The sequence below is a fragment of the Sinohyriopsis cumingii genome, chromosome 11, assembly GCF_028554795.1.
Source record: "Sinohyriopsis cumingii isolate HCF-2022 chromosome 11, ASM2855479v2, whole genome shotgun sequence".
Lineage (NCBI taxonomy): Eukaryota > Metazoa > Mollusca > Bivalvia > Unionida > Unionidae > Sinohyriopsis > Sinohyriopsis cumingii.
Window position 1 is genome coordinate 95,529,377 of NC_142971.1, and position 12,221 is coordinate 95,541,597.

At 35.9% G+C, this 12,221-nt stretch overlaps 2 protein-coding genes across 4 annotated transcripts in view; one reads left to right on the forward strand and one right to left on the reverse strand.

Annotated features, from left to right (window-relative positions):
* The window catches only part of LOC149789048 (uncharacterized), a 235,513-nt gene that overhangs the window by 125,419 nt on the left and 97,873 nt on the right, over nucleotides 1-12,221 (reverse strand). For all 3 annotated transcript variants that reach the window (XM_089975233.1, XM_089975235.1, XM_089975234.1), the window contains one exon: nucleotides 2,383-2,616. In XM_089975233.1, coding sequence (XP_089831359.1) covers nucleotides 2,383-2,616 — 234 coding nt within the window. The remainder of the gene's footprint in view (nucleotides 1-2,382; nucleotides 2,617-12,221) is intronic.
* Nucleotides 1-12,221, forward strand: part of LOC149789050 (protein CFDP2-like) — a 65,598-nt gene that overhangs the window by 49,087 nt on the left and 4,290 nt on the right. The gene's annotated exons all lie outside the window — the stretch shown is intronic.

Below are 12,221 nucleotides of genomic sequence, written 5' to 3' on the forward strand. Positions count from 1 at the left end.
TATGTGACCAACTGGAAATAACCCTGCATAACAATCTGCTTTATGTGTCAATGATGGAGGGTAAACTTATACTGACTGAAGCCCAAGGCAGCTTTTAAGTGAAAATTGACAACAGTGAAGGGTACAGATGCAACTTATGATGTTGCCTGAGCTTCAAGTGTGAGCTTTATTCTATGTCATTCATGCTTGGTAATTTTGAGACTTCTACCACTTCAAGCTTTATTCTATGTCAGTCACACTTGGAGCAGCAAGGTGGAGGAACTAAGGGGCCTTGAGTTGGATGCAGAATGGTGGGTCAACAGAGTGGTAGATCATTAGAAGAAATGACTTGTCAGAACGACATCGGAGACTATGGGGTGAAGGAGTGGCAAGGATTGTTGGTTGTTTTTTAATAGCAGTTTCAGCACATTATAAACTATATCATGCTAAGGACAATGGAGCTAAGTGACCTTCCCAAGGATATATTAAGGCACCTGACCAGGACTGGCCTAGATGGGAATTGAAATGTGACCTTTGGATTCTGACACTCCACCAAATGAGCTGTCATGGCTCCCTGTGGGAAAGTGGCATGATGAATGGACAATGAGAGGTGTTGGAATTGAGAAAGCTGCAGGATAGAAGAACAACTCGAGGACTTGGTGTTAATGGAGTGATGGAATTGGGAAAAAGAGGAAGCAGTTTGGGAAAGAATGTTAGGATGAAGCATGGAAGGATGGCTGGAGAAACTGATGTTGAGAGCATAGTGCAGAGGGAAAAATTCAGGGAAAAGAGTGACAGGACGGAGGGATTATTTGTCATAATAAAGACCTGGTTGGTAGAGATAGTTGCAGCACAGAGGGACAACTGGTGAGCTTGGCAAAGTTGCAAAAAAGAAGATGAAATTGAAGCATGTGCTGCTAACAAGATGATTTCTATGTCAACATTGGAGGGTGAACTAATACTGAAGGAAGCTCAGAATATCTTGAGAGCAAAATTAAAGAACAATGGAGGGTGGAAAATACAAATTATGATGGAGGCTGGGTCTCCATTATAAACTACATTTTTATCCTTCATTATTACCAGTAGCTCACCTTCTGGCACTGGCATTTTAAGTGTTTTTGGTATGCAGAATATTTGGAGGCCTTGAAGTTTGGAGAGTGTTGTGATGGACAAACTGGAGGTATAGGTGTTAACCTTGCAAAAGGTGAAATCATGGACCCAAGGAACTTGCAGGATAGTAAAACATCTGGAAACAGTTATGTGTAAATGACATCATTTGAAGGACAGCTAGTGACCTTTTGTGGTCGAGAAGAAATACAACAGGAAGTATTGGAGTTAACAGTGGCAGTGGAAGCCTTGGATCTGGGAAATTAAAGGAATACAAGACAACTAAAGGCCATGGTATGAGAAGGTAACATGAAGGTACAAGGGACAAGAGGACACAGGTGAGTTGATGGAGAGGCTTGATAAATGAAAAATTGGGAGCCATGGTGCGGGAGTGACTGGGTGGAGGGACAAGTGACGGTTTTCATTTTTAGAGAGAGAGAGAGAAAGAAAAGAAATATGGCAATGCTGACATGTCACCAAACAGTGATTTTTAAAGGACCAGAAGGAACAAGGTTATGCTGACATGCTGGAAACTGGAGTTTGATCAGTCATTCGTTTCTATGATGAAATTTGTTTTATAGGTATAACGGAATGGTTAATTGCATTTTGCGTAAATTTTATAATTCTATTTCAAGCAGAAAGTGTATCATTCAAATGTCATGTTCAATTTCATTAAGTTTATGTAATTGATTAAATTTTTATATTTTATATACAATGGCTCATGTTGTTCTATCTTTGCTCAGATCTCTATCCATTAATTTCATATTTTATTTTATTGTTTGCTCGATGCAGGCAATAACACCATAGTTTATCATCTCCTAGATAACATTAACCAAAGCCCTATAACAGGTGGGGAATCATATCCCTCCCTCATGCACGTTTCCCCTGTTGTAAAACCCCTATCTACCTTTTGAAAAGTCTAATCTGATTAGCTAAATATGATGAAAGAACCTAGATTTTTATAAATTCCAGCCAATGACAGGTCTTTTTGCTGACATATTTTGGGATCATTTGGTAGTAGGTTTCCAGTTGTGAGTGAAAGACTTTCGAGTTTCTTGGGTTCAGAATCATCGTCTAGATGCTGCATTATAGCATCACTCATTTTGGAACCTACATTTTACTGATGCATTAATATGTCACTAGCCCTTGATTACTGGACTGAAAAATATCTACATTAGACTTTAAATTTCTCACAATTGGAGAGAAATGTCCTGCACTAGGAATCATACTGTTTCACCTGTGTAGTACTAATATGTGGATACAGTACATAATTTATACAAAAGGATTGTGACTTACACTGTATCTTCTGTAGCTTGGTCCGTAGAACATGTAAATCAGGAATTGGGACTCCTCTAGTCTTGTCTGTTCTACCAAGTACTGTTCCTGAGGGACTGGCAGGACTGGATGGACTTGCAGGTGGTTCTGGACTGGATGAACTTAGATGTTCCACAGGTTGATAGATAAAGGCAGCTTGATCAAAAGCCACTAGATCTTCCTTAGTAGAAGGGAGTGGAAAACCATCATTCTCTTCTGCAATCAAATATCATACTTGCATTGACAGATATCTTTCACGTTGTTTGGCCAGAACTTAGCATTTTTATAATAGGAATTGTCATTAGGCATTGTTTGCCTGATAGAGGGGGGTTATTGGCAATAATACAGTATGAAGCCCTGATATTTGGAATGAAACTGTTCCCATTTTGGTTGTTCAGTCAACTTGAGTCCTACCAACTTCTAAATAGCATACTAAAATATAAAATTACAACAAATATGAGATGAGCAGACCAGATGTTAGAACAGCACAATTTGATCATATTAGTTCCAACAAAAGATTGCATAATTTAAATGAAATATAAAGATACCATATTCACTCACTTTACAATGTATAACAGAACTAATTTTGGACTATCTAGAATCTGATATTACATTTCTTGTAAACATATGTCACACCATATTATCAAGGTATATATGGCACACCACTGTATCAAGATATATATGGCATACCATTGTATCAAGGTACATGTAATAATAATAATAATAATAATAATAATAATAATAATGAGGACTTGGTATAGCGCCTAATCTTTAGAAGCTCTAAGCGCTTTACAACATTAGACAACACCTATAAGATAAAAAAAAAACATATAATAATATTATTACAAAAACAAACACCATGAAATTAGAAAAACATTAAAAAAATAAAAAACATGCTGAGAATATTTCAGTTAGGAAACATTATTAGGTCTTTAAGTTTGTTCTTGCAGTCAAAATAATTGAGTTTTGAGAGCCCTCTTGAATGTGATCACTGTGTCTTTGTGTCTAGGTTTAGTGGGCAATTCATTCCACATTTCTGGGCCCTGGTATGCAAAAGAACGCTGTCCATATGACTTTGTTTTCATAGTGGGAATAATGAGTATACGATTGTCAGAAGAGGAGAGTAAGTATCTTGCTGGTGTGTACACATGGGTGAGGTCGGATAGGTATGTTGGACTAGAGTCCGACAGTGAAATGTAGCACAGAGAACAAATTTTGTGTTTGATTCTGGATTGAATGGATAGCCAGTGTAGGGTACAGAGCAGCGGGGAGGTGTGCTCTAATCCAAGCAGCTGTGTTTTGAACTTTTTGAAGTTTTTGGAGCAGATATTGAGATGAACCAGACAGAATTGAGTTACAATAGTCCAGTCTTGAAAGTAAAATGAATACACATTAGTGTTTTAGTGGCATCAACTGAAAGATATTTGCGAATTGAGCTGATGCATCTCAGCTCAAGATATGCAGCCTTGCATACGTTCATGACATGTTGGTGCAATGTGAGAGTACTGTCCAGAGTAACACCTAGGTTTCATACTGAGTGTGTGAATTTAATGTTGGCATTGCTGATATTTATTGTCTGAGGTAAAGGATGTGAATGAGAAAGTCTTTTTGTTGTGATCAGAATGGCCTCAGTTTTATCATCATTCATCTGCAGCTTGTTACATGTCATCCATGATTTCACATCAGAAATTCACCTCTCTACACCTTGGATGGTAGCATCACCTTCAGTTGGGTGGCTAGATTTGTATACTTGGGTGTAATCAGCGTACAATTGGTGAGACACTGGATGATGATCTATGACACTTGAGAGCGACTGAGTGTACAGAATGAGGAGAACAGGTTCAAGAACAGACCCCTGTGGAACACCACAACATAGATCAACTGGGCTGGAGTGTATTCCATTTGCAGATACAATTTGTGTCCTGTTGACCAAGTAGGACTTGAACCACAGTAAGACTGTATCATGAATGCCAAATACATGCTGAAGACAGTGAAGTAATATATCATGGTCAATTGTGTCAAATGCTGCAGACAAATCAAGGAGGGTGAGGACTGTAATCTTTCCGCTATCCAACGCAGAGAGAATGTCATTAACTATTTTTAGAAGAGTAGTTTCAGTACTCTGACAAGGGCGATATGCAGATTGTACATTGCTAAAAAGGATTGTGACCTTGGTGTAAAGTTATTGTGTGAAAACCATTTTTCTTCTTTCACTCACTATGATCTTGATCTTTAACCTTTTGACTCCAAAGTCAACAGGCTTCTTCCTTATCCCACATATACCAAGAAGTTTAGTCCTGGTCTGTGTGTGTTTGTGATTTGCATTTTTAACATAGCTTTAATAATTTGTCAGTCATATTGCTACAATGTCTGCAATGTGGCAGTTTATAGTGATGTCTAGCACTGGGGCATCATGCTGCAGACATGTAGCATAATGTTTCACCCAGTCACATTATCCTGGCACCAGACTGACCAGTCCTAACAATAACCTCTTAATGCTGAGCACCAAGCAAGGCAGCTGTTAGTACCATTTTTGTAAGTCTTTGGTATGATTCAGCCGGAGATAGAACCCACAATCACCTGCATCTGAGGCGTATGCTCTAACCACTAGGCCAATGGAGCAGTCGATCCAAGTCTGTGATGTAGAAATAATATTATTGTGCATAAACCAGTTCTGTTTTCTCATTTATAATGACCATGACCAATGACCCCAAAATTTATAGTGGTTTATTTTCCCTATCCCCAATGCAAGGTATTTACTAAGTTTAAAAATGGTAGATGGTTGGGAACTTGAGTTCAGGGGATTAGATCAAAGGACACCATAACATAACATAATATGCTGATCTCATATTTTTTACCAGAAATTCAGCTTTAATGATGTCAGACTTTAACTCCTTGTGTCCCGTGTGTATAGTAACACACATACCTGACTCATGCATAACTCCTGAAGTGTAAACTTTGACCAGATTGCATACCATGCCAGTATATACTGACAAAGAAACACATTCTTCTTGAAAGCATTCACTCTAAGATAATAATCAGTTAGGAAGCTTTATCATGATGTAATTTGGAATTATTTATTTTACAAGCAATAACATTTTGGGAAATTCTGCTGTACATCAAATGTTACAATGGTATCTGTGTAGCAACTGGATAAATGGAAATAATTTGGTTATGTAATTTAGGCTTTGTGCATTTTGATTACTATGCAAGAGACCAATAAAATGCCTGCAGTTGGAACAGTTTGACGATAGGTTTAACTCAGAATTAGCAATATGTTTACATTGATTTGGAAGGGTTTATTTTCCAGATTTTTTGCACAATTTATCATACTGCTCCAGTGGCCTAAGCAGTTAGAGCATCTGTCTCTGATGCAGAAGGTCATGGGTTTGAACCCAAGTTGAGTCATACCAATGACTTATAAAAATTATATAAACAGCTGCCTCGGTAGGCACTCAGCATTTAAGAAGTTTGCATTATGATTGTTAGGCTTGGTGTAAGGATAATGTGACTGGATGGGACATGATGCTCCATGATGCTCCAGTGCTAGACATCACTATAAACTACCACACTGCAGACATAATAGTTATACAACTGGAAAAATATTACAGCTACATTAAAAATCCTAATTGCACTAACACATGCATGCATGCACACATGTACATACATACACACACAAACACACACTATTTTTTATTTTCACATTTTTATTATGACTACGAAGCCATAGCATAAAGGCCATGCACATTTAACCTATGACCCACAGGCCAGATTCTGCCAATGACCAGTGACTTAGTTTTATCCACTTATTCACATCAGAGTGTGCGACTTTACAAATTATTTATCTGGTGTGTGCCCTGGAGGTAGCTGCACATATCTGATATAGGTAGTACATGTATTGTGTGAATGTGACATTAAACCACATACATTAAACATACATACCAAAAAAAAATGGATTTTTCTTAATGCCAAAGGCTGTATATCTCCATAAAGCACAAAAATGCTAGACACATGACAGTCATCAAAAGCAGGATGTAATACACACCTGTTTAAGACTTTGTACACAGTAGCTTCATTGAGCATGTCATGAGATTAAGGGGTTTTTTTTGTACACAGTAGCTTCATTGAGCATGTCATGAGATTAAGGGGGTCATGAATAAATCAGGAAGTGTTGATATACTCATATCATTTTTTTTCCCCAATGATGGGAGTCACTAAGGCAAAATTTTAGACCTGATCAAAACTACATTTAAAGGTCAAATGGTCATGCACACACTAGATTAAGTTATCTTTGTCTCCTGTCATATTAAACAGCATACAACTCTGTCATGATAAATATCCCACAGTAAACAAGTCTGTAATGATAAATATCCCACAGTATACAACTATGTAATGATAAATATCCCACAGAATACAACTCTGTATTGATAAATATCGCACAGTGTACAACTCTAATGATAAATATCCCACAGTATACAACTCTGTAATGACAAATATCCCACAGTATACAAAAGTTCATCATATTCAAGGTTTACACTTATTTCGTAGACAACTTTACTGTTTTATAAATTCATAAAATATAAGAACCACTCAAAAACAACAAGCATATCATAACAATATTTGAGAGTCACAAATTGTACTAAAGAAGGCTAAATAGATATTATGACCAAAATGTGTCTGGAAGCCACTAACAGCTATAATGGGTAACTAACAAAATTACTCACTGATGCAAAATTCATTGACACTGCTATTGTAAGACTGTTTTTTAAACTAATATAATTGTGAATAAATGTTATAATGATGCTAATGCCAAGTTAAAAAGCATTGATTATCGTAAAATGTCCCAATTATCATTTTATAAACAGTAATTTTTACTGCTGAAAATGTTAAAAAAGAAGTCATGCTTTTATTGATGGTTTATGGGGAAAAGCAATTATAGATTATGTGGCATACATCTGTTTAAGTTTTGACTTGTTTACTGATTCTAAACGCAACATATAAAAACTAGCAGCCATTATCTGTTGAAATATAAATCAATCTGGATATGGAGACTTCCTGGTTCAAATCAAATGTCAAAATTTCTAACCCATGAAGTACCTGAATTTCAAATTTTGAAAATGATATAGAATCCTGTACTGTGGCAAGTTACAGTGAATGACCACTGTACCTTTCAAGTTACAGCAAATGAGCACTGTACCATTCAATGCAGACCATTTACACAACTTGGGACAAAGTGGTGTGAATAGTAAAATGGTCACAGAAATCATATGTTTGCTCTTTTATTAACATAATGGGACTCTTGGCTCATCAAATGTGGTCATTGTTTGAGAGTGACCATATTTCCGAAGTAGTCACAAGAAAAGTTTTTTTTTACTGTACTGTAAACCAGAAGTTTACATAATATACAACTGAAAGAAATGGTAGCTAAAATGTTTATATTTTCAGAGACATGGATGATACATACATTGTATTACAACTTTGGCGTATACTGGATCAACTCTTTGGCACACAATCACAAAATTAAATACATAGGACTAGTTTGTAAATATACACCAAAAATGCAAGTTACAAAAAGGTCAAGAAATATACACAAGTAGAATATGGTGCAAATGGTTATCAATCTGCACAAGTGCAACTCTAGCTATGAAACCGCATATACTGATCGAGGTATAACTAGGTATGAAACCAAATATACTGATCGAGGTATAACTAGGTATGAAACTGCATATACTAATCAAGGTATAACTAGCTTTGAAACTGCATTTACCGATCAAGGTATAACTAGCTATGAAACTGCATATACTGATCGAGGTATAACTAGGTATGAAACTGCATATACTGATCGAGGTATAACTAGGTATGAAACTGCATATACTGATCGAGGTATAACTAGGTATGAAACTGCATATACTAATCAAGGTATAACTAGCTTTGAAACTGCATTTACCGATCAAGGTGTAACTAGCTATGAAACTGCATATACTGATCGAGGTATAACTAGGTATGAAACCGCATATACTGATCGAGGTATAACTAGGTATGAAACTGCATATACTGATCGAGGTATAACTAGGTATGAAACTGCATATACTAATCAAGGTATAACTAGCTTTGAAACTGCATTTACCGATCAAGGTGTAACTAGCTATGAAACTGCATTTACCGATCAAGGTGTAACTAGCTATGAAACTGCATTTACCGATCAAGGTGTAACTAGCTATGAAACTGCATATACCGATCAAGGTGTAACTAGGTATGAAACTGCATATACCGATCAAGGTGTAACTAGCTATGAAACTACATATACTAATCAAGGTATAACTAGCTATGAAACTGCATATACCAATCAAGGTGTAACTAGGTATGAAACTGCATATACCGATCAAGGTGTAACTAGCTATGAAACTGCATATACCGATCAAGGTGTAACTAGCTATGAAACTGCATATACCAATCAAGGTGTAACTAGCTATGAAACTGCATATACCAATCAAGGTATAACTAGCTATGAAACTGCATATACCGATCAAGGTGTAACTTGCTATGAAACTGCATATACCGATCAAGGTGTAACTTGCTATGAAACTGCATATACCAATCAAGGTGTAACTAGCTATGAAACTGCATATACTAATCAAGGTGTAACTAGCTATGAAACTGCATATACTAATCAAGGTTTAACTAGCTATGAAACTGCATATACTAATCAAGGTTTAACTAGCTATGAAACTGCATATACCAAACAAGGTGTAACTAGCTATGAAACTGCATATACCAAACAAGGTGTAACTAGCTATGAAACTGCATATACTAATCAAGGTGTAACTAGGTATGAAACTGCATATACCGATCAAGGTGTAACTAGGTATGAAACTGCATATACCAATCAAGGTGTAACTAGCTATGAAACTGCATATACCATTTAAAGTGTAACTAGCTATGAAACTGCATATACCAATCAAGGTATAACTAGCTATGAAACTGCATATACTAATCAAGGTGTAACTAGGTATGAAACTGCATATACTAATCAAGGTATAACTAGCTATGAAACTACATATACCCATCAAGGTGTAACTAACAATGGTATTGCAAAACAGACACTAACTCTGAGCATGTAACTACCTTAGGAGCTGTAGAGGAATGTAGTATTAGGGACAAGAGAATGAAGTAAGATAAATGAACACCCCAAATGAAAGATAATTCATTTTGTGAGACAAAAAGGTTTTTGCTGTACTGTTGTGAACTGTAAACCAGAAATTACTAAATTTGATTTGCCTCATAGGTAAGTGTCAAATCAAGTTCAAGTGTAAATTTCAAGCATGTGGAAGCCATTGGGGACACCTAGTTTGATCCAATGCTTTGGAAAAGAATTCATAATACAGAATACTAAAATAAAAATATTTTTTTAGAAAATCAATGAAATGTGCACTGAACAGGTAAAAAAAGGTCTTTGATACAGTTAATGTCTTAGAAAGAACTTACTGGTACGTTAAATTTTATAAATTTGCAATAGTGGATCTTGGGAGGAAATTAAAAGTGGTGTCAAACAGATAATGCATGAAAGGAATCAGGGCTATATCATTTGCTTATAACTTTCATTCAGGATGAGTTAAAGGATTATGAAAATAGTATTGTGCAGGTTTTCTAGTGATATATTTTGCTGGAAACTTGAAGATAGGCAAATATAAAGGTAGATTTACAAATCCTTTAGTAATGGAAGAGCAGGGCTTACTCACACGATAAAATAAGGTTTTATACTATGCTTAACAACAACCAATTACCATTTCTGTATGAGACTGGTGGTGAACTAGCAGGCATGCTAAGAGAAAACAATTCTAAGTTTCTGAATTAACTCCCTTTAAAATAACATCAATCTACCATCAAAATTTCCAAATAGTCAACCTACCAACTTCTTCACAAGAAAATAAAAATTAACAATTACATAGCTTGCCTCAAAGAAGCTTTTCAGAGACCTCTAGTAGCCAATGCAGACATTAATTATCATACTGAAAATAAATCCAGACTAATGAGATCTTAACAACATAATGTTGGTCCCTGGGACAGGCATAAAGATATAAAACAATAAGAAAGAACAATCTATTACATGTAGAGGCGCTAGTTAGAAATGGAATCTGTGAAGATTATGATGCATATAGCACATAAAAATCTATGATCATGAGCTAAACACAAATACTTATGTAAGTAAACCATAAATGTAGGTCACAATGGCCATCTTTAGATGTAAGGATGTTGTACTAACATTGATGCACCCAATTATCAAGTTACATGACTTTAACATACACAGCATGAATGCCCTGACCACTTTGGTGGCCTAAGTGTTTTGACTATCTGCCTTGGATGTGGGAGGTTGTGGGATCAAACCCCATCCAAATCATACCAAAGACTTACAAAAAATATGGTACCAGCATTTCCCTGATTTGATGTGATGAATTGAAAGTGTTTGGTGCAATGCTTATGAAAGTGAGATGACAAAGCACATGTACGTGCAATTAGTCTTCAGGTCAAAATTATCATTAGGCATCTTAATCTTCTTGTCTGTTGGGTCTGACATCATGCATGCACACTATATATCTTTTATCTACTCAAGGGAAGCTGACAAAAAACTTCAAAAGGCCAAAGCAGACAAATACAGATGCATATTTGTGATGGCTTAGAAAGGGATAAACTTAAAATGGGGTAGAGGATTTTGTCCTATCTTTCATTACGCTTGGGGGAGGTGTGCATTTTTGTCCATGGTGGATTTTGTATGTAATTATGCACGCAAAAAACTATGTGATCATGAGCATAATGCAAATAAGTTAACCAACACCAGTAAATCTGAAATGTAGGTCACAGTGATCTTTTGAATACAGATGCATAGTATCATTTTAGTTTAATTATTTTTAGCATCAACAGTATAAAGGAAAGTCATTGAAGCAGGAAATATGGAAAGAGTGATGACATTGTTGTACTATTGAGACATCCTACTGCCCAGGTTTAATGAGTCCAAGAATAAAAATATGTATACTGTTGCAGAAAACAAGAGTGGTCAAGGGATGAACGCAAATTAAATTACCTTAAATTTTGCATTCATGAAGAGCCATCCACACACAAAATAAACTGACCCACGTGTACAACTTAATTTGTGATGTATAGGGATGGATAGAAAGAGGAGCACTATATGCCCTTTCAAACATAAAGAGTCTAAAATTATGACATCCAGATGATGTGCATTTTATTGAATAATCAGTAGTAAAACAGAACTTTTGGTTCCAACAAGAGAAAATTTGATTTTTAATAATATGGCCATACAGTTGTGGACCTAAATGAAGCCATCACTGCTAAAAGAAAATTATTTCTCAGTTAATTCTGAAAGTATTGACATGAATTCGTGAGATAGTAAGGTGAGCACTTGAAATCAATAGCATTTTTAATATATGCCATATTTATTTTTAAGCACACATATATCATAATTTAGTCCAATAAATCAATCCCCCAAATCTGTGTTGATGCTGATGGATTTGCTCTGGAAATATAATGCACATGTCACCAAAAGAACCCTTCAGTTGATGGTAGCTGAGAGGAGCTGTGAAAAACACCGGTAAGTGTATAAAATGTACACCTATATGTGCAGACAAAATTGGCTACAGATTTTTGCAGCTTTTAATGAATAGCCAATATTAGCCCATAAACCGAAGATCAATATCATTATGGGAGAGAAGCTGATTTATTGGCCTAATCATAATTATGCTTTAATTGCTTGCATACCATAATTATGCTCGGTAATTAATATATTCAATATAAAATTGAATATGCTC